At 44.2% G+C, this 23,255-nt stretch overlaps 1 protein-coding gene across 2 annotated transcripts in view; it reads left to right on the top strand.

Annotated features, from left to right (window-relative positions):
* The window catches only part of NIBAN1 (niban apoptosis regulator 1), a 156,607-nt gene extending 134,099 nt beyond the window's left edge, over positions 1-22,508 (top strand). The window contains exons 8-15 of one of the 2 annotated variants that reach the window (XM_040446584.1): positions 203-365; positions 5,780-5,967; positions 8,572-8,733; positions 10,288-10,398; positions 12,292-12,399; positions 16,241-16,352; positions 17,970-18,826; positions 18,924-22,508. In XM_040446584.1, coding sequence (XP_040302518.1) covers positions 203-365; positions 5,780-5,967; positions 8,572-8,733; positions 10,288-10,398; positions 12,292-12,399; positions 16,241-16,352; positions 17,970-18,826; positions 18,924-19,013 — 1,791 coding nt within the window. In that variant the 3' untranslated portion in view covers positions 19,014-22,508. Of the gene's footprint in view, positions 1-202; positions 366-5,779; positions 5,968-8,571; positions 8,734-10,287; positions 10,399-12,291; positions 12,400-16,240; positions 16,353-17,969 lie in introns of both variants that reach the window. The other variant, XM_040446583.1, reaches the window with a different exon arrangement.
* The last annotated feature ends 747 nt before the right edge of the window (positions 22,509-23,255 follow it).

The following is a 23,255-nucleotide window of genomic DNA, read 5'->3' as shown; positions in this document are numbered from 1 at the left end:
CTGCCTACCTTGAGTCTGCTCAGTCTCACTTACATGAGGACTGATCCAAACAGACTCAAACTTTGAAAGAACAATTAGAGTGCACATGCAGGTTTGTTTATGTTATGATAATCTGTGATTAACCCACCCCCCCCCCCAACTTGACTCCAGCAGTCGCTTGCATGTGACCGAGCCCAGATTTATGTGCTGTTCTCTGTTGCAGCTCCTTGAGGAGGCCTACAAACTGGTTCGGCATCAGGTTTCAGAAGGATTAAGTGCCTTGAAGGAGGAATGCAGAACTCTGACGAAGAACCTAGAAGGAACCATCCGTTCAGACATGGATCAGATCGTGAACTCAAAGAACTTCTTAATTGGAAAGATCAAAGGTCAGTGGAGATCATCCATGCTCCTGTGTGCTAAATAAGCTGTGTGTAGGGCTCCACCGTGTCATCAGAATACATGATTTCAGAGGAAAACTAAATTGAGGGAATTGGGAAGAGGTGCTAACAGGTGTAATAGGAGTATGCTAGCGGTGCTAGTGAGGGCCTGGCCCTTCCCAAGGAAACTTCAGGGACACAAGGTGGAGGAAAGTTTGCTTCTTGCCCGGGGTGGTGCCTGTATATTCTGATACTGCCCACACCTCCCTGCTGTAGCACTTCTTCTTTGTTTTTTTTAATTTGTTCGTTTATTTTTGAGAGAGACAGAGACAGAGAGCACATGTGCGTGCGTGTGCGAGAGTGGGGGAGGGGCAGAGCGAGAGGAAGACAGAGGATCTGAAGCTGGCTCTGCACTGAGAACAGAAAGCCCGATGTGGGGCTCAAACTCACAAATGTGGGATCATGACCTGAGCTAAAGCTGGACGCTTAACTGGACGCTTAACCGAGCCACCCAGGTGCCCCTGTAGCACTTCTTACACTGATTGTAATGGCTTCTACCTCTGCCCTTCTCTGCTGTAAGCTAAGAACAGGGCCATGTGATCCCTGGTTTACTCAGGCACACCCAGGGGCTAGTACCATGCCTGGGATATGCAGACTCTCAGCAAATACTTGAATGGATGAATAAATGGATTTTCCCTCAACAAGAAAAAAAAGTTGACTTAGAGTTGATAAATCAAGATTCTAGTCACCAGTGCAACATTGGCCTGTCATGTGTCCTTGGGAAGGTCACTTGACTTCCATGTGCCTTAGTGTCCTCCTCTGTAATCAGGAGTGCCCACAAGAGTGGGGTCTGCAAACTGTGGCCCTTGGCCCAAATCGGGCCCACCATCTATTTTTGTAAATAACATTTCATCAGAACACAGCCGTGCCCATTCATGTATGTGTTGTCTATGGCTGCTTTCATACTACAAGGGCAGAGTTGAGTAGTTGGAACGGAGGCTTTCTGGGCTGCAAAGTCTCTAATGTTCTCTACCTGGCCATTAAGAGAAAAATATTTGCCTGTGCCCTCACAAGAGGCCTGAAATGGCCTCTAAGGAATTCTACAGGGTAAAATGCTGAGGTTCTCCGTTCCTACATCTCCAGAAGTGCGCCACACCCAATGTCATTTGACAGAAACGTGCATGCAAATCTGTGATTATTTATCAGCAATTTTCTTATATTGTTAGTTTTTAGATTATTCATTCACTTGCCCATTTACTTACTCATTCATTAAAAACATACTACGTGCTTTCTGAGCAAGGTGCCAGAGCTTTAGCAGTGAACAGGGGACCCAGCTCCTGCTTTCAAGACACTTAGAATCTAATAGGGACATTATCCTCTGCACTTCAGGCCCTGTTCCCACTGCAGCCCAGCTCACCTCAGCACCCTCCTAGCTGATTCTTCTGAGAGAGTAGAATGGTGGAGGCATAACTACAGCAAAGATGTGCATGTCTGTTCATGCACTGCCTTCCCAGGCAGATATAAATTCACAGCGTTTTGTGTGTATTATTATCCACATCTCTCATTCCTCCCTTAGCACAACTGATCTAGAATAGACTGTGTGTCGAAGTACCGTATTCAACCTAAAACTGCCGGCACCCAACTCCTGAGTCCATATTCCTGGCAGCTGGGCTGAGCTGGACCTAACCATGGCGATTCTCATGGCCCAAATTAAACCAATCTCTCCCTTTCACTCTTGCCTGGTCTCTGTGGCTCCAGTATAACCCACATAAGATGGAAAAACATTCTGTTCTAGACTAGTCTTTGTTTCCTAAAAGATACCTTGAAAGGAAGTCACGATCAAGTCTTTTTAAAAGGCAGTATAAGAAACACATTTTGACCAGGCCTCTGGTTCTCTGCCATTAAAATAATGAGTGGAGTTGAGCCTTGAACAACAGGTGTTTGAACTGCACAGATCCACTTATAGTACAGTACAGTACTGTAAATATATTTCCCTTTCCTAATGATTTTCTTAATAACATTTTGTTTTCTCTGGCTCCGTTTATTGCAAGAATACAGTATGTAATACAGATGACATAGAAAGTATGTGTTCGTTGACTGTGTATGTTATAGGTGAGACTTCCAGTCAGCAGTAGGCTCTTAGGAGTTGAGTTTTGGAGGAGTCAAAAGTTATACACAGATTTTCAACTATACAGGGGGGTCAGCGCCCCTAAGCTTTGCATTGTTCAGGGGCTGACTGTATACCTCAGCCTGTGTCAATAAAGGGCTTTGTATTTCGAGAAAACTTTGGGAGTATTAAGTCCTGTTCTTCCCATTTCCTCCCACATGATTCTTGAGAGTAAAACAACCAATCTTTCATTCTGCCCCACAATTATTTATTCATTCAATAAGCATGTATTCTGGGCACCTGGGTGGCTCAGTCGGTTAAGCATCCTACTTTGGCTCAGGTCATGATCTCGTGGTTCGTGGGTTCGAGCCCCGTGTCAGACTCTGTGCCGACAGCTCAGAGTCTGGAGCCTGCTTCCGATCCTGTGTCTCCTTCTCCCTCTGCTCCTCCCTTACTCACAGTCTCTCTCTCTCTCTCTCTCTCTCAAAAATAAATAAACATTAAAAATTAAAAAAAAATAAGCATGTATTCTGCTCCTACTGAATACAAAGGCTATGAGGATATAAAGAAGACAATGCGATCTTACAAAAGGAGGAGAGGAGGCATGTTACAGATACTGAAACAGCAGGAAAAAAGGTGGTAGATGCCACAAGAGCAGCAGGAACAGAGGGCACAGTGGTTCATAAACAGCAACGATTTCAGCTTCAAAACCCATGTGGGCCTCTCATAACAACAGTGCTGTTTTAGTGTGGGTTGATTGGAAAAAAGGATGATGCCAACAGGTGTGATGAGGGCTAACAGTGAGTGAGGGTTTCCAGAGCTCCACACACGTTTCGAAGCATTTTGAACAGAGTAAACTCAGAAGTAATTAGTCTTATGATCTCCACCTACCAGATGAGACAACTGAGCCAGAGATTAGGTAACTTGCCCCAGATAACAAAACAGAGTCAGGCTTCAAACCCCTCAAGCTCTAGCACTTTTTGCCTTAATCTCTCCACTCAGTGGCTTCTCCACAGCTGCCCTAACTTCTGGATGGTTTATGAATCATTGTGTCACCGGACAGTATTCATTACAACAGCGCCTCTACGTCCTTGAAAATCAGCAGAGCGTATCCGTGTGGGATGTAAAATTTATTCCAATCCCTAAGGAAACACTGGCAGGCAGACCACAGTTCAGGAGCTGTGTGGTGGTTCCAGGGCTCTAGGCTGTCCGAGTGGGTGAAGTTTATACTGGGTCTGGAAGTGAGTGGGACGTTCACAAGCAGAGGTGGAGGAAAGAAGGTGAAAGGTACACTGAATAAAGGCGCAGGGAGGGGGCTACAGCCCATGGCGGCGCAGGCATCAGTGGGAATCAGGCAGAGAGGAACAGGTTTCTCCACGGCCCCTCCCTGTGCCCATTTCCTCCCCACTCAGTGGGTGAAACCGGCCAGCTACCCCTAAATCTCTTCTGCATACTGCCTGTGTTCGTGATTATTCTGAAATTTCAATTAGATGCTTTTCAAACAGTTCTTCTCTCAAAGTTAGTTGATAAATCATTCACTTATTCTCCTGACACGCAGTTTTGCATTTTGGTATCAAGCAAGTCATTTGTAGAAGTCATAGATTGTTTCATATTTAAATCAGATAATCAAAAGGTTTTTTTTTTATCCTAGCAGTTCTAAGACTCGTTAATATTTTATATACCAAATATTTGTGAATCATTCATAATACTAATAGTACTGGTCGTCTCAGATTCTTAGAAGAGGCAGTCTGATCCCCCATTACTGTGAAATATTTCTGCAGATTGAAATAATGTGGCCGTTCATCTCACTGTAAGCAAGTTATTGCCAATAAAACATTAAGAAATACCCTCGAAGTATAGTCCCAAATGTGCAAATTAGGGTGTGACCTTCATCAAGCCATCTGGTACCTCCAGGCCTCTGACTGTCCACCTATAAGATGGAAGGATTGGACACCCGTATGCACTTACACTTCGCTACTTAGTTCTGAGATACTACATGACAAGGCTATGAGACTTACCAGCGCCACAAAGCTAGCCTTCCAGTTTACAGAACGAACTCAGGCCGTTTCCAGCTCAGGCTTCCTTCACGAGTTCACTGCTCTTAAACCTGGCTAATCTTGGCAGTCACCTTAGGACTTTAAAAAAATGCAGCTTTGGGGGGCACCTGGGTGGCTCAGTCGGTTGAGCATCCGACTTCAGCCAAGGTCATGATCTCGCGGTTCGCGGGTTCGGGCCCTGCATGGGGCTCTGTGCTGACAGCTCGGAGACTGGAGCCTGCTTTGGATTCTGTCTCCCTCTCTGTCTGCCTCTCCCATGCTCACACACTGTCTCCCTTTCTCTCTTTCAAAAATGAAAATAAGCACAATGAATCACGGGAATCTACCCCCAAAACCAAGAGCACACTGTACTCACTGTATGTTAGCCAATTTGACAATAAATTATATTTAAAAAAAGAAAATAAACTTAAGAAATTTTTTTAATTAAAAATAAATAAATAAATAAGTAAATGGAGCTTTGCATGTCCCATTCAGACTTTCTAAATGAGCATCTTTACTGAGTCTGGGAAGTGTGGTTACATTTGTTTCCTCCCTCTTTATAATTTTTTGCACTCTCTATATTTTTGTCTCTGCACATGTTTTCCTTGATTATCAGGGGAAGAAAATAGCCTTTTAACAAAAATTGGGGGATGAGAGGTAGGTGGCATTTGTTTTTAATGCAATTTGTTTCTGTTTGCCCAAGAAAAGACTGTACTTGATTTTTAAAAAGTCTCTTGAGGAGGGGGAGGGGAATTGAATTATATGAGCTGATTAACTCTTAGAGAAATTAATTAAAACTTAATAAATTGTTATATACAAGCATTGAATCATTATGTTGTACAACTGAAACTAGCATAGTGTTAGATGTCAGTTATACCTCAATTAAAAGAACTTAGTAAACTGTTTCTTAGAAGACAAGCTGTGCACATATAATGATGATTGATAGTAAACAGGAGGGTCACCAGCGTTTTCTTTTTTGTATTAGGCATTGCATGCATTAGGTTTACAGGCACCATGCAGAAAAATGCATTTCATCCCAGGGCAGGGGAAAGCTTGGGGAGAGGAGGGACTGTTTATTTCAATTCTGAAAGCATCTAATGGCTTTCCATTCTGGTGATGCTGGCACAGGACTCCCTGTGCTGGTCTGTCTTGGCCATTTGAGCTTGCTTTGGCTGTTAAATGGCTCTGTGGGCACTGCCCAGCCGTGGCCTGGCTCCAGTGACTCTGAACTCAACTTTGCCTATAACAAGTGATGGTTTTCTGGCTGTTTCCTATCTCAGCAATGGTGGCCGAGCCAGCAGAGAGAAGCTGTGCGGAGAGTGTTCAACCATTCTTGGCGTCCATCCTGGAGGAGCTCATGGGGCCAGTGAGCTCAGGATTCAGTGAAGTACGCTCACTCTTTGAAAAAGAAGTGGATGAACTTACCCAGAACTTTCAGACCACCAAAGACAACGCCCAGCTGAAAGAGGTAGATATGAAGCCAAGGAATTCAGTGTGAATGGTCTGCATGGGGCTGCCTTTTCCTTGGTGCTCTATCTGCATTCATGCTTTCTTTCCTTTCTTCCTTCTTTCCCTCTCCTTCCCTTCCTTCTCTCATTCATCTAGTTCTTCCATTCCTCCAGCCACCCCATCCATCAGTCCATTCACCTGATTTCCTTTATCAATGGTTTTCAAGTTGCAAGAATAATAATATGCTTGCACAAGTGAAGCAATATGCTCATATATATGAGCATAATTGATCACCCATACCCACCCCAACCCCTACACCACCTCGACTCCTGACTCCCTGAATTAACTGATATAAATAGCTTAGAATGTGTTTTCACATAATTTTTTCTTGTTCATACAAATATAGAAGCATATACCGTCATTTACATAAAGTTTTTTGTTGATTTGTTTCCAATAATAAGACTCATGATAAAAACAATGTTTCTCAAAGTGTGGTCCCTGGACCAGCAGCGTCATTATCACCTGGCTGTTAAAAACACAAATTCTCAGCCCCCCACCAACTCTGTACTGAATCAGAAACTTGGGCAGAGGGGAGGTAGGGCCCAGCAGTCTGGTTTACAAGGGCCCCCCAAGGATGTGATGCACCCTGAAGTTCAAGAATCACTGACAGACATAACGTGGCAACTTGGTTTTACTCTTGACACATCGCTACCAGTCAGTGGATAAAACCAGATACCTCTCTTTTTCCCCCCCTTATATCTTTATGCCTACATACGCATGTAATTATACAGAAACAAGATAAATTTTATGAATATTTTGAATTTTCTTTTTCCAGCCTTTTTCAACCTTGCCTTTACTCTCCCTCGTACCCTGGCACCACCCACCTCCCTACAAGTCACTAGTGTTAACATCTTAGCATATGCCATTCTGTCCTTTTCCCCATGTTTCTATATCATATAAAACATACACATTTACAGGCTGTTTTTTCAGATTGTTCGTTAGAAAAATGGGATCGTATTACAGATCCTACTCTGTTTATCAGTGTTCTCATTCAAACATACCTCATGAAACTGTCTTCAAGTTAGCCGTTCTAGCTCTAAATCATTCTTTTAATGGCTACATAATATTTCACGTATGAATGTGCCATGATTTATTCAACTATCCAAATGTTGCTGGCATCATGGACAAAGCTGCAATAAATAACCTTGTTACATATATTATGCTCTGATGCTTTCATGCCTGTGGGATAGATTCCTAAAGCAGGATTGCTAGGTTGAAAGGTAGGTTTATTTCTCCTGTTAACAGATGTTGCCATTTGCATTTCAAAAAAAAAAAGGGATTTAAATTTTACGTTTCTACCAATTGGGTATGGCAGAGGACTTTCTTCCATATGCCCATCAGCAATAGGTATTACCACTTGTTTAAACTTTGGTGGGTCTGATAGAAGCCAAGCAGTAACCCATTTTCCCTCTCCTGCCTGCTTAATTGTTATTTCTTAAAAATAAATACAGTACATATCATGTGAGGAGGGACAAGTTTGACCCCACGTGTGTGCTCATTCACTCCACTTCAGTGAGGCTCTCGCAGCTCACTTCTCAACAAGAGTAACGTTTTCTTTTTAAAAACACACAAAAAAATGGGCCCTTTAACAATTCCTATTTAGAGGCACCTAGAAGTCTAGATTTGTCTCTTTTCTGTGACTTGAAAATCAGAAAGCACATCCGATATTACTCACAGTTACTCAGTATTACTCCCCACTTCTCCCTGAGCATACATTTTCAATCTTTCTATCTTCTCTTTCTCCACCCACCGTCCTGCTTATTCTAGAAATCCAGTATTCAATTTTAAAAATTAGTTTAAAATAAGCTTGGAAAATAGTATGCTTTATCTTGACAACAGTCGCGGTGTAAGAGCATGTTGGTAAAACCTGACGTCTCTAGCGGAGGCGGTCCGTCGCTGCCCTCATGCTGGAAGCCCTATGGCCTCACTGACCAAGTCGCTGCTCATGCAAGCCAGAAGGGGAGGGATCCCAGTTTCTAAACTGGATGCCTCTCCTAGGCCAGGCCTCTTCCTACCACCCACCTCCTTACCCACTGGCACCATAGAGAACCTACAGCAGAGGGAGTCTCTGTGGGCACTGACAGAACCTCCGAGAACTGGGGAGACTCTGGCTTCATTCCCAGAGTCCCAGGTGCGAGGACATCCCGACCTTTCTGAGGTTTTGTAAGTGCATGGCACTCATTAAAGAAGGCCTGGGAGGCGTGTGGGCCCAGCAGCAATTCCAGGTGCCAGGGAGCCTGCCCGCCTAGTTCTCGAGTTCTGGAGGTGGGAGCCTGGAGTCCATCAAGAGCTAAGATTGGAGCCCCCCAAATGCTTCTCTGGGTCCTTCCATCCTCCAGCCGGGTCCTCTATTAGTCCCTGCCCTAGCAATAGATAGAACTGCCCCAGGGACCCCTGAAGGAGGGAAGCAAGACAATTGAAATGTCATTGATATAGCGACCTAAGAAGCGATTCACTCGAATAATATACATCTGATTGTTTAGACTTTATGTAATATGTAATATGCATGCAAAATTGCTCCTGAGTCTGAAGGTATTTAACTTTTCCCTTCACCAAAATGCAGCATCTAGACCGGCTTATGAATCTTCCACTGGATTCTGTGAAGATGGAACCTTGTTATAGTAAAGTCAACCTGCTCCAGGAACGCCTGCAGGATCTCAAGAGCCGCTTCAGATTCCCCCACGTCGATCTGGTGGTCCAGAGGACCCAGAACTACATGCAAGAGGTGGGAGCAGCAGGGGCCTCCGTGGGGGGTGGGGATGGAGACAGCAGAGAAACTGGGGCTGGCTGGTGAGATTGGTCTGCTAGTGTCGCCCTGGGCCATGAGGTCCATTTCTCCGCGATTTCTTCATCATGTGGTGTGAGGATGTACTTTGTCCTCCCCGCTGGCTTCATCTCTCTTCCGTGTGGATGAGCATCAGAAAGAAAGAAAGAAAAAAAAAAACATTTCATGGAAATAAAGTAGCATTAACTGATAATTACTTGATTTGTCAAACCAGTGCTTTTAACCTTGACTGCACATTTGAATCGTCTGGAGAGCTTTTGAGAAGTCCTGATGTCTAGACCCCACTCCCGGTGGTTTCCCCTACTCCTATGCCCACTGCTTCTAATATGCAGCCAGAATGGAGAACTACTGGATTAAATTAATTCCCTAACCTGGTTAAGGGTAAATCAATGAATAAATCAATCAATCATGGCTTCCTATTTGGATTTCTTGGATCTACTTGATAGATCTACCTTTTTTCCCCCATAAGGAACTTTTTCTCCAGGAACAACTATAAATTCTTTTCATACCCTAGTGCTTTCTAAATGAAGAAAGGATGTGATCACTGAAGCCATAAAAGACCAATTCTACTTCAGAGGTGTTCTGGGGGAACTCCCTAGGGGGCTGGACAGTGTGCCAGACCCCACTTCAGAGACAGATGCTTAGATAAGTCACTAACAGTGTTTGAGAGTGCTATAACAAAGGTATGTGTTCATGCTTTGAGATCACAGGCTTGGGGAAGAAAGGAGCATTTTTGTCCTTAAAAGTTACAGGATGGATTAAGTGATACACCGTATTATCTCACCTCTGAGTTGTGAAGGATTAAAAATGGACCAGGAACAAAACTGGGCAACAGTTTAACAGAAGCCCCTTTGGTGATGCTGAACCCAGTGAAGCTGATACAGGCACACGTGCGGAGAATAAGAAATCTCAATCGCTTCCGTTTCCTGACCCTTGAGCACATCAGCCATTCTCCCCACCAAGCCCTGGCCCTGCCTCCCTTCCAGTCCGTCAGAGAAAGGCAGAGAAGTGAGGTGGTAGGCTGGAAGTGGAGAGAGGTGTGCTGGTGTGGTTTGCATCCACCGAAGAGTGGAAGTGCAGGATTAAAGCAGCCAAAAAATCACTGGAGAAGCTTCCCACCTCACTTTGTCAAGGCCTGGCTGCAGGTACAGAGACTGGAGAAAGGGGTTGACCACAGGGGAGGATGGTATTCTCAATCCCATGGCCTCCATAGGTTTTCTAGCTCAGAGAATAGGAAGAGAGGAGGGGAAAAAATACACGTATACATGCCAACACGCGAGTGTGAGTGTGTGCTTATTTCTTAGACTCTTACTGATCCCCCTGTGGCCAGGTGCCTATTTATTTCACAGCCCAGGTGGAGGACGTGAGGATCTGTGCTTCTGGGTGGCCCCAGAGTAGTGCCTGAGGGGACTGTGATGGTCATCCCCTCCCTGCTCCAGGGCAGAGACCCTGGCCTCTGACCAGGTGTCGTTCTGTGTCGCTTTTGGTTTCTAGTTAATGGAGAATGCAGTATTCACTTTCGAGCAATTGCTTTCCCCACACCTCCAAGGAGAGGCATCCAGAACTGCGGTCGCCATTGAGAAGGTTAAGCTCCGAGTCTTAAAGGTAAAACCATTCTCTCATTTGTGGGAAGCATAAAACAAGAGCGTGACCCCTGCTTTTGTTAAGTGGAAAATACCAAGTTCTCTTTCACACTCCCTGTTTGTAATCCGGCCCCTTTGCCCCCTTGAGGTAGCAATGGCTACCAGGCATCCGGTACCCCCCGCCCCCCCGCCCCCCCCCTCCCCGGCATAACTTTCATGCCTGTTCTGGCATCTAGTGGCAGCTTTAGGGACCGCAGGTCCTCAGTATCATTGTCCATCAGCTAGAAGTGACCTGTTCCCAGCTTACATTCATAGCAGTTGCACTTGATATTTATTGCCTGTCCACTGTAAGCAAAAAATTGTGGTAGGTATTACCTGTGATAGCCAATACACAGCCTCCTTCAAAGAGCTTACGATATAGTAAAACCCATTTAAATTGGCCAACAGTTTTTAGAAAAATCGAAATCTCCTGGCAAAGGAAGTACTCCAAAAAAAAAAAAAAAAGATGCCCACCATGTGAAATTGTTTTTATTGTGCTTACTGCTTAAGTATATATCAAAATGGTTTTTAATAATAACAGCTTACACTGGTGTATTTTTAAAGCTTTTTTTGTTTTTAACCTATCCTGTTTTGTTCGATTCTCACATGGACTTGCGATATGATTAGAATATGTCTCCATTGTAAAGATGAGGAAAGTGACCCACTAAGAGCTAGCGTGACTTACTTAAGCTCAACAGGCTAGTCAATGGTGAGTCTAGAGCTCAAACTATTCTTAAACTTAGCCCACTAGTTTCTTACTACCTATTCCCTTAAACAGTGCCTTGAAGCAGAAGATAAAAGTCCCACAGAGCCTAGAAGGTGGTCCCTGAATTTTAGACCCAATCTTAATACCTCACAGAAAGTAGGAAACTCTGGCAACCAAATCACTGAGCAATAAAATAAATAAATAAAGCAAATTAAAAAAGCAAATAAAAAAGCAATTTTTATTATGATAACACAAATAATAATGAGCTTTCAATTGGAAAGAAAAGACAGAATCAATGTCAATAACACGTCCAGTGTTAGGACACTTTATACCTTTCAGGACAGTCCATTCCTTCTCTGGACACCTTTAACCGCAAGAACATACTACCTGATGTGAAGCCAAAGTTCTCACCATTGGTGATTCTAGTTCTGTCCTCCCTGTCCATGTCCCTCAACATGGTAGCCTTTGGTTGTTTTCAAAGCTCAGAGAATAAGAAGAGAGGAGGGGAGCTATAATTTCACCCAAAGTTATTATTTCTGGTATGAATGCCTTCGTGTCTTTAACCATTCTACTCACATGCCTGTGACTATGTTCCGGTTTGTCTGCGTTCCCCTTAAAGTATCATCTAAAACCAAACTGTGGTCCCTAGGCTTGACTATTCCATGCAGAACAGTGAATGATCATCTTTCTTGGTCTAGATACTAAACTTCTTTGGTTAACATGCCACAGTGCTAAGGTTGCAATGATCCAGACTCTGTCTTCCCTTGTGGAAACCATTACAACCCACTAATCCTGCTTTTAGGATATAGAGTGAAAGAAGTAGATGACTGTGGCTCCTATGGAGCCACCCAGGACAGGGATGATGACATACAAACTCACTCCCCAGTTCTGTCCCCAACTGCTTTATAATGCAGAAGTTATTGTTTTGGTCTTGCCTCAGTTTCCCTATCTGTAAGAGGGGAGGATAAGATGGGTCACTAATAGTCGTACCCTCCACCCAGGGTTGAGAGAATTGCATGATAAGATCTCTGAGACCTTAGAAACACCACAAGTGTCCTCAGAAATTAGGGGAAAAACAGAGACAAGTGAGTGACTGAGTTTTTGTTTAAGCAAAAGTTAACAGATTGCAATGTTGCTATTTAGCATATGTTTCTATCTCTGTATTGACAGCAATATGATTATGACAGCAGCACCATCAGGAAGAGGATATTTCAAGAGGCACTGGTTCAAATCACACTTCCCACCGTGCAGAAGGCACTGGCATCCACATGCAAACCAGTAAGGAGATGAGTTACTCCAGAGAGCATACTTTTATTGCTATTAAGTTCAAGCAAGTCCTTTTGCTATGATGTGCTTACAAACAGTAGACTAGACCCGGGAGGGGTCAGCAAATTTTTCTATAAGTGGTCAGATAGTAAATATTTTAGGATTCATGGATCATAGTGTTTTGTTGCAACTACTCAGCTCTGCTAAGTGCAAAAGCAGACATAGGCAATACATTGACAATGGGTGCTTCTGTGTTCCAATAAAACTTTATTTGCAAAAACAAGCAGTCACCAGATTTGCTGACCCCTGACCTAGACAAAATCTCAAAGGTAATGATCTGACTCTGAGCCAAATTAAGGCTTGCCATAGAACACCTGAGGACACCAGGCGTTCTTCATCATAGTATGACTCTTGGGAACCACATGTCCTCTGAAACTTGACCGCTAAATCCCGAAAAAGACCTTAAGAAACATGATTACAGAAGGGTATTTTTTTCTTTTAAATCCAGTAATGTTTGTTTGGTGAAACCAATGAAACTGAAACCACTTAAAGCTGCTACCAGTGACAGCCATGATTATGAAGGTGTGACTTAGTCTGCAGAGCAGAGTAATGAACAAGCTGCCTGTGGAGGCTGGTTCAACATCTGGGTGCAAGTTCTGGCTCCTCCATATATTGGCTCTGGGGCCTTGAGCAAGTCACTTTCCCTCTTCCTTGGCCTAGATTCCATCTTCTAGCAAATGGAGATGACATATTTTGTGGCATGTTTCTTAAGATTGAGGAGACTAGAATGATTTGATTAATATTCGATGAGTGCTTACCATGTTAAACACTTTGTATGGATTATCTCAATAATTTTCATGACAACTCTAGGAGGAGGTGCTATTTATATCTTCATTGTACAAATGAGGAAATCTGAGGGATTAAGTCACAGGCCCAAAGTCACAGCTGGTAACCACCAGAGTTTGAACTCAGCTCACACTTGCTAATAACATGGCATGCACTCGGCAAATGGTATATTTACAGTAAATGGTATATTTACTACTATTACAGTTTCTACATTTTAGAAATGATATATGAGCCTGGACATTATCAATGCCTTCTCCCTCTTGGAGCAAATCATAAAGAGCTTTTTAGAATTTAAAAAGGGCTTTGGGGTAGCTTAGAGGGTCTCCAAGAGTTGGAATATTAAAATCCTTTACATAAGCTATTTTACTGCAGAAATTTCTTTGGTCATTTTTATATTCTGTAAATGTTTTTTTTTTTTTTTTTTCCTTTAGAGTCTTGGCATATCTAGTACCCAGCATGTATTTCTGGGAGTTTGATAAAAGTCAAAGGAGTAAAGAATCTGTCCTTTTGTTTGGCCCTTGGCCATATGTGGATGGAAAAATGCTGCCACCCAGAGGATGACTTAGTCCACCTCCAGTTGTGTCTGTACACAGATATTCTGCCTAGGGTGTTTTTCTTCTTCTATCCCAAAGCAATCTGGGTGCCACAAGGCCACCTTCTCCAAGAAGAGGAGAAGGGTAAAGAAAGTCCCCTTTTTCATCAGTTCCCTTTCTCCAAGCATCAGCAGAACTGTACCCAATCTATAAAATGCTCTTATGATTTTTAATCAAGAGAGATTAGTTGCAAAAGAAGCTGATACCCCAGGTTTTCAGTAGTTAAGGATATTATTCCAGTGCCAAGAAATTTCCTAAAATCTGAATTTGCAGAATGGGCAAATTGGGGAATTACTTGCTTCATTGAAGGATTCTTTATTTTACTAAAGCATGGTCCTTTTGGTTCTTTATATCACAGCTTCCTAGATCTGTGGTACTCCATTCCAGCCGCACATTAAAATTGCATGGGAAGCTTTAAAAAAAATTCCAGTTCCTCAAGACCCAACCTCAGGGCTTCCAGTTAGATTCCTCCAAGGAATTAAACATACATTATCGTTTAATCAGTTTAATATAGAAGACCTATTTTATAAAGCCGGACATGTCACGACAGTATAAACATCCCTAGAAATTGTTCCTTTCCACACACTTATTTAGCCGTTTGAAATTTTAAAGGCCTGCTGTTTATTCCACAAACATGTATTGAATATGTATCAAATGTGATCCAGGCACTGTGCTAGGCCAATGTCCCTGCTGTCCTGGAGTTCATAGCCTAGAGGCAGCTGACAGGCATGGACAGGCATATAGTATGCCATGTGATGAGCACAGCAGTGGCCTTATGGGGAAGAGCAATGGCCACAGTTCTGAGCCGGGTGCCCAGCTCTGCTTATGGGGTCAGGGAGGATGTCCCAGAGTCATGTTTTCACCTAGTCCTTAGGCACCAGTCAGGGAAGTAAAGAATGGGAGACCACCTAGGGAGATGAAAGGGTGTTGCAGACATGAGCCTGTGCCCCTCGCTTTGCAGAGGAAGGGAGAGGCACAGAGCAGTGACATGATTTGTTCAGTTCCCACAGCTAATCCAGGGCAGTGTCCAGCCTCCTGGGCAGTGCTCTTTCCACACAGTTCTCGTCTGTGTGTCAGACCCTCTCAGGGTCATGGAAGCTCATGCCTTTTCAATCCTTTGGCTTTGCTCTAGGGCGGATATAAAGGGACCCCATTATCACCTGTTGTGACCTGGTCCCGAACAACAGGCCCCCAAGTCCTATAGCACTGAGTTGTCTGCATGTAGTGGCTTCTGATCACCTGCTGTAAATCCTGTCCCTTCAGGTGAAAAGCATCAAATCCCACTGCTAAGGCCCTGGCCCTTGGGGCCCTTCCAGCACCATCAGCTGTAAGGATAACTGAGTTCATCACTGGCATGTGATTTGGTACATTTTGATCCCTTCTGTGTCCTCATGCTGATAACTGGGATATGATTTGGTACATTTTGACCCCTTGCTGTCCTCAAGCCATCTGGAAACTCTCCGAAAGCAGGAAGGGTTAAGGGCTTCTGCATCCTGCCTAGGTTTGTCAATGAGTGTCAGGGCCAGTTGGAGGGATAGAAGAGAATGTTCCTGAAGAGCTCTTGACTAGAGATTCCCCACACCTGAAAAAGGCCCCATCCTAATAAAGTTCAATATCTAGTCCAGGGACCCAGGAATTTCACTTCTAGGTATGAACTTAAGATAAATAAACCCCTAAATCCAAAAAGATCATGCAAAGGATGTTTATAGCAATTATATTCATAACAGTTAAAAATGGAAAAATCTCAACACCATCAATAGGAGTATAGCTAAACAATTTTAGTCCACCCATATAGTGAATGCCTTTCATCAATAAAAGGGAGTGAGCTACTGATACAGGCAGCAACACGGATGAATCTCTGAGCCAAATACACAAGAAGATATGATGCAATTTATATAAAGTTCAAGAATTAGAAAAACTAATCTATTGTGACAGATATCAGAGTAATGCTTATCTCTTGGTGGGGGTATAGGCTAGAAAAAATGCACAGGGTGTTGGAAATGTTCTCTGTCATGATCTGGGCTATAGTTACGTGGGTTTAGTTAATATATTTAAAATCACTGAGATGCACTTATAAAATGTGTACGTTTTACCGTGTGTAACTTACTTGGTAAATTCCTGTTGGAGTTTAAAAGGAAAAAAAAGAGGAAGAAGGGAGCATTTTGGTTGTGATGAAAAAAAGGAGGGCCGTGAGACCCACTGACCCACCGACGGGGCTTTGAGATGATCAAAATCTGTGTGCGCAGTACAGGAAATGGTGCCTTGGTGCCTGGGGAAAAGGAAGGGAATGACCAACGGCTGAGTGCCCCACTCTCCGAGGAGGGGGTCATGAGTGGGAGCCATACTCTCTGTACCTCCTCTACAAATTGCCCTCTTATGCCTTGTCCTCTGTCTTCCTATCTCTCACCCTCCAGGAGCTCCAGAAATACGAGCAGTTCATTTTTGCAGATCACACCAATATGATTCACGTTGAAAATGTCTATGAGGAGATTTTACATCAGAGCCTCCTTGATGAAACCCTGAAAGGTAAGGAAGATTTACTTGGTGCCGAGAGTGGGGACACCAGATAGATGGGAGTACCCCTCAAAGGGGACCCAGTGAGGCCAGTGAGGTTTCTCAACAGGGATGAAAGGGGAAGAAGAAATCGATACTGGTTTTTTGGGGAGACAGAGAGGAAAGAGAGAGGGATACTGACCTTGACTGAGGTTCGTGGTTTGGCACACACTGTGCTGGCCCGTTAGATATTATTTCTTTGAATATCAGTAAGAACTCTGTGAGACAGGAATTTCAAGCTTCATTTTTCAGAGAAAACCAAGGTTTGGGGAGATTAAGGCTGGACTGTCTCATGAACAGCTGTCTTCCTCCAGTTGCTCCAGACAGAAACACAGGAAAACAGGTGCTTTTAGCCACAGACTCACAGCCCCTCCCAGAGCCAGGAGGAGGTGAATCCAGGAAAAAGGGCTGCCAGCTGCTCCCTCAGCACATTCCTCACCTCCCGTCAGCTGGACAGAAGCAGACACGGGGTGCCGACACAGTGCTCCATGTCCACTATCCGTGGACTGAGGCCTTGCTTGTGATGGGACCGTGGACAGGAAAACTTTGATAGAAGTACGCCGGACAGGGCCATTCCCTGAAACCGTAGGCCTGAAACGTATCTGGTCTTCGTGGTGAAGGTGTCAGTATCCCAAAAAACCCTCCACAAAGAAAACTGGCCAGGCACAAGCCCCAGGTCACAGCAGCCAATCCAACGAGATAAAAAATGTAAAGATGTCAGCACAGTGTGTGACAGGAGGGGCCCGCTCAAGGCCAGTCCACCGTGGCACCTTTGAGCCAATTAGGAAATGGCTTCCGTTCTCCAGACACTTGATTGCTCTCTGTCAAAAAATTGCCCTGATACACTGATTTCATCAGAGTAGGGTGCTCTGCTGCTAGGTGCGGGAGAATTTTGCTGACTGCACAAATCTGTGCTGATCCTGGAGCGAATGGCGCCCCCTTGAGTGTGATCTTTTTGGGCACTATACAACCGGCACAGCCGAAGTCAGTGTCAGTGTCAAACTGTCAGTGAAGTCAAACTGTCAGCCGCTGTCATTATTTTTACTGTTTGTAGTCCTCTCAAGGCCTCTAAGACTGAGTGGGTGCACACAGGTCTTCATTCTAGACACTACACATCAACAGGGCTCTCTCTGCATGCTCAGGACGGAGTACGCATTACACATTCAGGACTAGACTGGGAGGTGAAGCAGAGAAATGTCAGGCCTGCCCCTGCACTGGGGCCTCCATGAGTGCTACAGATGATACTGTTCTACATTGCGAGCTCCTTGAAAGCAAAAGCCGTACTTTATTCATCTTTGGATTCTCAAAGTCTGTCCCATCATTGAGGCCCACTTTGAAAAAATGAATGAGCAAAGGAATGAATGAATGAACACTACAGAGGTCCAGAGTTTGGAATGAGTTTGTGGGCTTTTGGTCGTCAGGGAAGGACAGCTGGAAGAGGGTGAACAAAAACTGGAATTTGAAGTCGAGAAATGTATGTGGATAGCCAGAAAAGCTGGGAAGGAAGCTTGGCTTCTGGATAAAATCAGAAACCCCAGGGTGGCCAGGGCAGAGTGTTAATGTCATGTTTTGTGTTCTGGTCTCTCTCAGTGATAAAGGAAGCTGCTATCCTGAAGAAACACAACTTATTTGAAGACAACATGGCCTTGCCCAGTGAAAGCGTGTCCAGCTTAACTGATCTAAAAACCCCTGCAGGGTCAAACCAGGCCAGCCCTGCCAGGAGAGCCTCAGCCATTCTGCCAGGAGTTTCAGATAGTGAGACCCTGAGTAATGAAGTATTCCAGGAGTCAGGGGAAAAGAAGCAGCCTGGGGTCCCTAGTCTGTTGGCCAAAGAAGAAAGCCTTTCTCTTCCTGTACCCGACCCTCCCCCGGGTGAGAACGGACAGGTGATTATTGCAGGCATGGATGGCCCTGTCGTAGATCTCGTGGCTGCAGAGGACACGGCAGGAGCCCTGGGCACATGCTCACCAGAGCTGGAGTTTGGAGGGGCTCCTGAGGGTGGAGAGCCCACCTGCGAAAAGCCAGAATCCAGCTCTGCCTCAGGCTCCTTAAAGGAGCTCAGAAATTTGTTGACAGTGACCATTGAGGTACCAGTGGAATCTGCCACCCTTGAGATTGAAAAAGATACAAACGAGGAGACCCTTGTTCCCCAAGAAATTGAAAAATTAGAGGAAACGACTCAGATCTACACAGAGGCCGGTCCAGCAGCTGCCTCCAGCCAACACAGCTGTGAAGAGAATGAAGTCAGTGAGAGGGAGGCCCATTCTCCCCCTCCGGAGGCGGAGGCTGGCAGGGTGGAGTTGGGGGGATTTCTGGAGGCTCAGCTGATCTGTGAAGGGCTCACCCAGGGTGACAGCCACCCAGACCCCACAGAGCAGCAAGCAGAGGCCGGGGAGCCCGCTGAGAGCGAGCTCACAGGCAGGGCTTCCAGACTGGAGGCCCAGGCTGTATCCACTGTGGAGGGTGAGGCCGGGCAGCAAGCAGATTGCATTTCCAGGGCTGACCACACGTGCCCCAGTGAGAGCCAGGTTTCTGTGGAAGAAGTCTCCAGTGTGGAGACAGAGCAGATTCAGGCTGCTGGTGTTCATGAGTGTCAGTGGGTGGTGGAGAATGTTCCAAACATCGATCCGCTAGATTCACAAGACGTCGGGGAGAGTACCCTAGGGCAACCCTCAGAAGAGTGAAAGGGGCAATTTGGCATAAGTATTTCTTTGCACAAACTCAGCCAGAGGTTAATGGTTATGGGTACGCTTAGGGGTTACACGCAAGTTGTTACCATAAAAAGCAAACAAACAAACAAAAAAACAAAATTAAGTACTTAGTGTGTGTAATGAAACCAGAGGCTATGCACACCGGGCATGTGCACTGAGGCAGACCTTTGTGGAATTGAACAGTTCTACCATGAATTACTGCATTAGCATTTTAGTAGGAATTACAAAGTAATGGAGTGTTTGGGGTGAAAGGCAGCTGAGGGTGTCTAAGGGAAGCAGTGGTGTTCCAGCAAAGATGAAGGAAACAGTGGGAGCACGGTTGCCAATACACTGCACATTTTCCTCTAATGCCCTTTAAGGCTTTTTAATTTTGGGTAAGAATGCAAATGTATACTGTAAATCCAGCTTCACCGTCTACTATCCCCACTTCACTGTCCCTGAAGGACTCAGCATTCATCCACAGTCAGATCGCAGGAAAGGGTAGGTGGCGAGCACTGGTCACCCTGCTGTGGGCAGTCCTACAGCGCCTGAGACATTATGCCTGAGAGAGCCCATGGGGAGCTGAGCAGAAACAGAGGAACGTTGTGGTCTGTGGGACTGTCTGAGCCTGTTACTAATTCCGCTATCAATGTCTTGTTAATTAATCGTGTTGATTCTTATTAATTAATCACCTTTTGGGGAAATTCAGATGAGGCAAGAAAATTTCCTTGGCATGTGTAAGCCTGAAAGCATTCCAAATTAGTCTTAGAATGTGCAGAGAGAGCTTAGCTAATAACCGAGTGTAAAAGACTACCAATTAAACAAGCATTATTTGAAAGCTACTGTATGCCACGTGCTGTGCTAGGCATAGTAATAACAAAAAAGAAGAAGAAAAGATAAAGGTGCTTTGTCTAGCATAAATTAAAAGGCCTATGGGAATTTAAAGAAAAAAAATATGTCCATTTTCAAACCATGACAACTTTCTGTCTATCCATTCAGCAGTCCTGGTTCATTCCCAGAAGGGGAATAAGGTGAATAAATGGGGAAGGAAGGAAGAAAGGAAGGAAGGAAGGAGAGAGAAGAAAAAAGAAAGGCAGACAGAGAGCGAAAGAGAGAAAGAGAAAAGCCAAGTTGTACAATATCAAATTCCAAAGATGTCACCCCAAGTGGAAATCATTTGTTTGATCATGCAGCAAGTTAAGTGAGTCCCAATTATGTCCCCGGCACTGGAGATGCTGTAGCGAAAAAGACTCTGTTCCTCTCTCCCAGAACTTATACCTTAATGGAAATAGACACAGATACATCTTCTCGATGGATCGTGACCAATGATAACTGTTAATGTTAAAGGACTTACTTGCAAAAGATTAAAAAGATGTGTTCTAATCTTCAAGAAAATACCATGTTATTTTTTAAAAGCTTCTGGCCCAGGAACTACCTGTTGATACTTCCTTGCATAAATTTTAGCATTAGATCCCAGCATATTGTCCTAAAAGCCTGTTTTGATCATCATCAGCAAATTTATATCAGTTCTTTTATCCCACAGTTTAACTATTTAACCAGGAATTAAAATATAGCTCTGTCCACCTCCCCAGGAAGAATTTCTAGGTTTCTACGTCACAAAGAATGAAGAATAATCAGTATAACTATATTCTCATATTGAATCATTATAACTTCTCTTAGAGTGTTTAGATCTTCACATCTATGAAGGATCTCCTTGTAGGGAAAGAAGGCAGAGGCCACTCCTCCCCTGGTCCCCTGCAGTACCCAGTGTTCACTCATATCCTTGCATTTAGCATAGAGTATTGAAATTCTATTTACTTCCCGTCTCTTCCGGGGGCCCCTCTGCTCAAGGACAGAAACTGGGGTTTATTAATCATGTGTGCTTCCTGCTAGGGAGACACAGCCTTGAGTAACGGCTCACTGCCTTCTCAAGCCACTTTCATATCCCCAGTGCTGAGCATAAGCACTGGCACGCGTCAAGCTGCTCAGGAAATGTGAGAACTGAACGCCCGCCACACTGCTGTGCCGGGGCTATCTGGGGCTTGCTGTCAGGCAGGGAGACGTTTTTAATTGGACTTTTTGCCCTTGGGGAGTCTTCCCTTAAGGCGAGTCCAAAGTCCAAGAGGCAGACAGCCAGATGGTCAGATGCGCTGCCCAGTAAGGCCAGGAGCCAAAGGAGCAGTGCCCAGCCCCACCCGGGACTGCCCTTCTCTCTCCAGGAGACGTCAGCGAGCAAGGAGGTACATGCGCTCAGTACGAGCCCATGCTGGAGCTTCCCACCTTCCTCCCTTTGCTCACCTCAGGGCTTCTTGGATCCCTCGGAAAACTAAGAGATTTTTCCAACCCTAAAGAAAGTACATCTCACTGCATTGGATGGATGAACATCAGTGACCTCTCTTTACCCATCTTGTAGGCCAGAGGGTGCTGGGAGGATATAGCTGACAATACAAATAATTTTTCTGTACAGATTTCACAAAAGACAAGTTCACTAGATTAAGCGGGATGATTGTTCTGTTTGGAGGTGGAACAGGAAACTAACGTTCGTTAAAAATATTCCTTATTCATTTCAACATGTCGAATGGCATAGCTCCATATTACTATGAGCTTGTCTTGTTTTTAATAGACTTGTTCATGTTGATTCAGTGGTTTCCAGGTTAGAGCAAGGTTATTGTAATTTAAATGAGCAGCATGAAAGGCTTCTGCAGGCTGCTCTAGGGATCTCTCCTGTGGGCAAATCCATTAGAAATGCATAAAACCTCAGGACATGGTTTTTGGCAAAAATCCCATGACTTTAAATCAGCTATGTTACTATTGACCTTTTACAAAGAGAATGTTTTCCTTGAAAAAATTTGGCTTGTCATTTTTTCCTTTGCAGCTTAGAGTGGAGACAGTGGTGCCTTGAGTCATGCAGAGAAAACTCTCTTTTCAAAAAAAAATATTTTGGAAACCACAAGGATAAGATTCCGACCTGTCCAAAAGCTTTTATAAAGAGGCTGAGTGTGAGGAACTGCAGGTCTTTGGGCCTGATCTTCTACATTTTATTGCAAAGATTCTCAAGTCTGGTTTTGTGACCCTCCAGACTGGAGTCGGTGATTTCAAAGGGTTTCACAGCTCTGCCAGATGAGTGTGATTTTCATTCTTTATAAAAAGTGCTAAATGCTATATGCTACATAGCAATTTTCCTATGGGGAGGGGAAGGGCATTATTGATTAAAGCAATACAGATTCAGTAGGTTAAAAAAAAGTCAGCTACGTGTGTCTTCTTACTTTACCCAGGGTTTGGGGACCTGCCTTCTGAAGTCTGTAACTTCAAGAATAAAATCTACACTGTGGATGGGTTTTTCTGGTCACTATATAAAGCAAATAAACTTAAAAGCACTTTGTAACCACATATTTACTCTGCCAAGTGCCTATATTCCAATAAAATGTTCATCCTTGAAGACTTGTCCAAATGTCATTTATTTAGAATGGGGGTGGTTTCATCTTTTAAGCAAACGTCATACTCGAGCTGGGAGTAACACCCTCAGATGGAAGAGTGAGTCACTATTGCTGTATTATGGAACTTTTCATTTTCTGTTGTCAGAAAGGAGTCCACAGAGAAGTCACTTAATGTCAGAGGTAATTATGCTTTGAAAATTAGGCTTATTTCTCTAGGAATAATTTCTCTATGTCTGTAATAATGGGCAATTACTCTTGACGTAATTGAACTACTGTTCAAACAAATTTATCTGCAATGGGTAACACTAAGCAAAACATTCATTCTTTCTGCAGTCATGCATAAAATAATATTTACTCACCAATATCCACAGTTGCTCATTCCTCCATGAATTAATTCATCCAAAAATAATGATTCTGTATTTATTATATGTAGGCACTCTAGTGGGTACTGGAGAAACGGAGGTGAACATAATGGATATGTCCCTGACATCCCCAAACTCAAGTTCTCAGGGTAAACATGGCCAGAGAGAGCCAAGAATGGGTATTTGCTTCCTTGCCTGGTGTAAAACACCTCTCAACCTTCGCCATAGTCTTCCCCTTTCCAAGAACTTTTGACCCTCTTTGTCAACCTGGCCAATGCCCACTTTTCCTGTAAGAGTCAGGATAAGTCAGGGGCGCCTGGGTGGCGCAGTCGGTTGAGCGTCCGACTTCAGCCAGGTCACGATCTCGCGGTCCGTGAGTTCGAGCCC

The sequence above is a fragment of the Herpailurus yagouaroundi genome, unplaced genomic scaffold (assembly GCF_014898765.1).
Source record: "Herpailurus yagouaroundi ecotype Mexico unplaced genomic scaffold, PumYag 195, whole genome shotgun sequence".
NCBI lineage: Eukaryota > Metazoa > Chordata > Mammalia > Carnivora > Felidae > Herpailurus > Herpailurus yagouaroundi.
The sequence above is the reverse complement of the archived record's forward strand: the minus strand, read 5'-3'. Positions and strand labels throughout refer to the sequence as shown.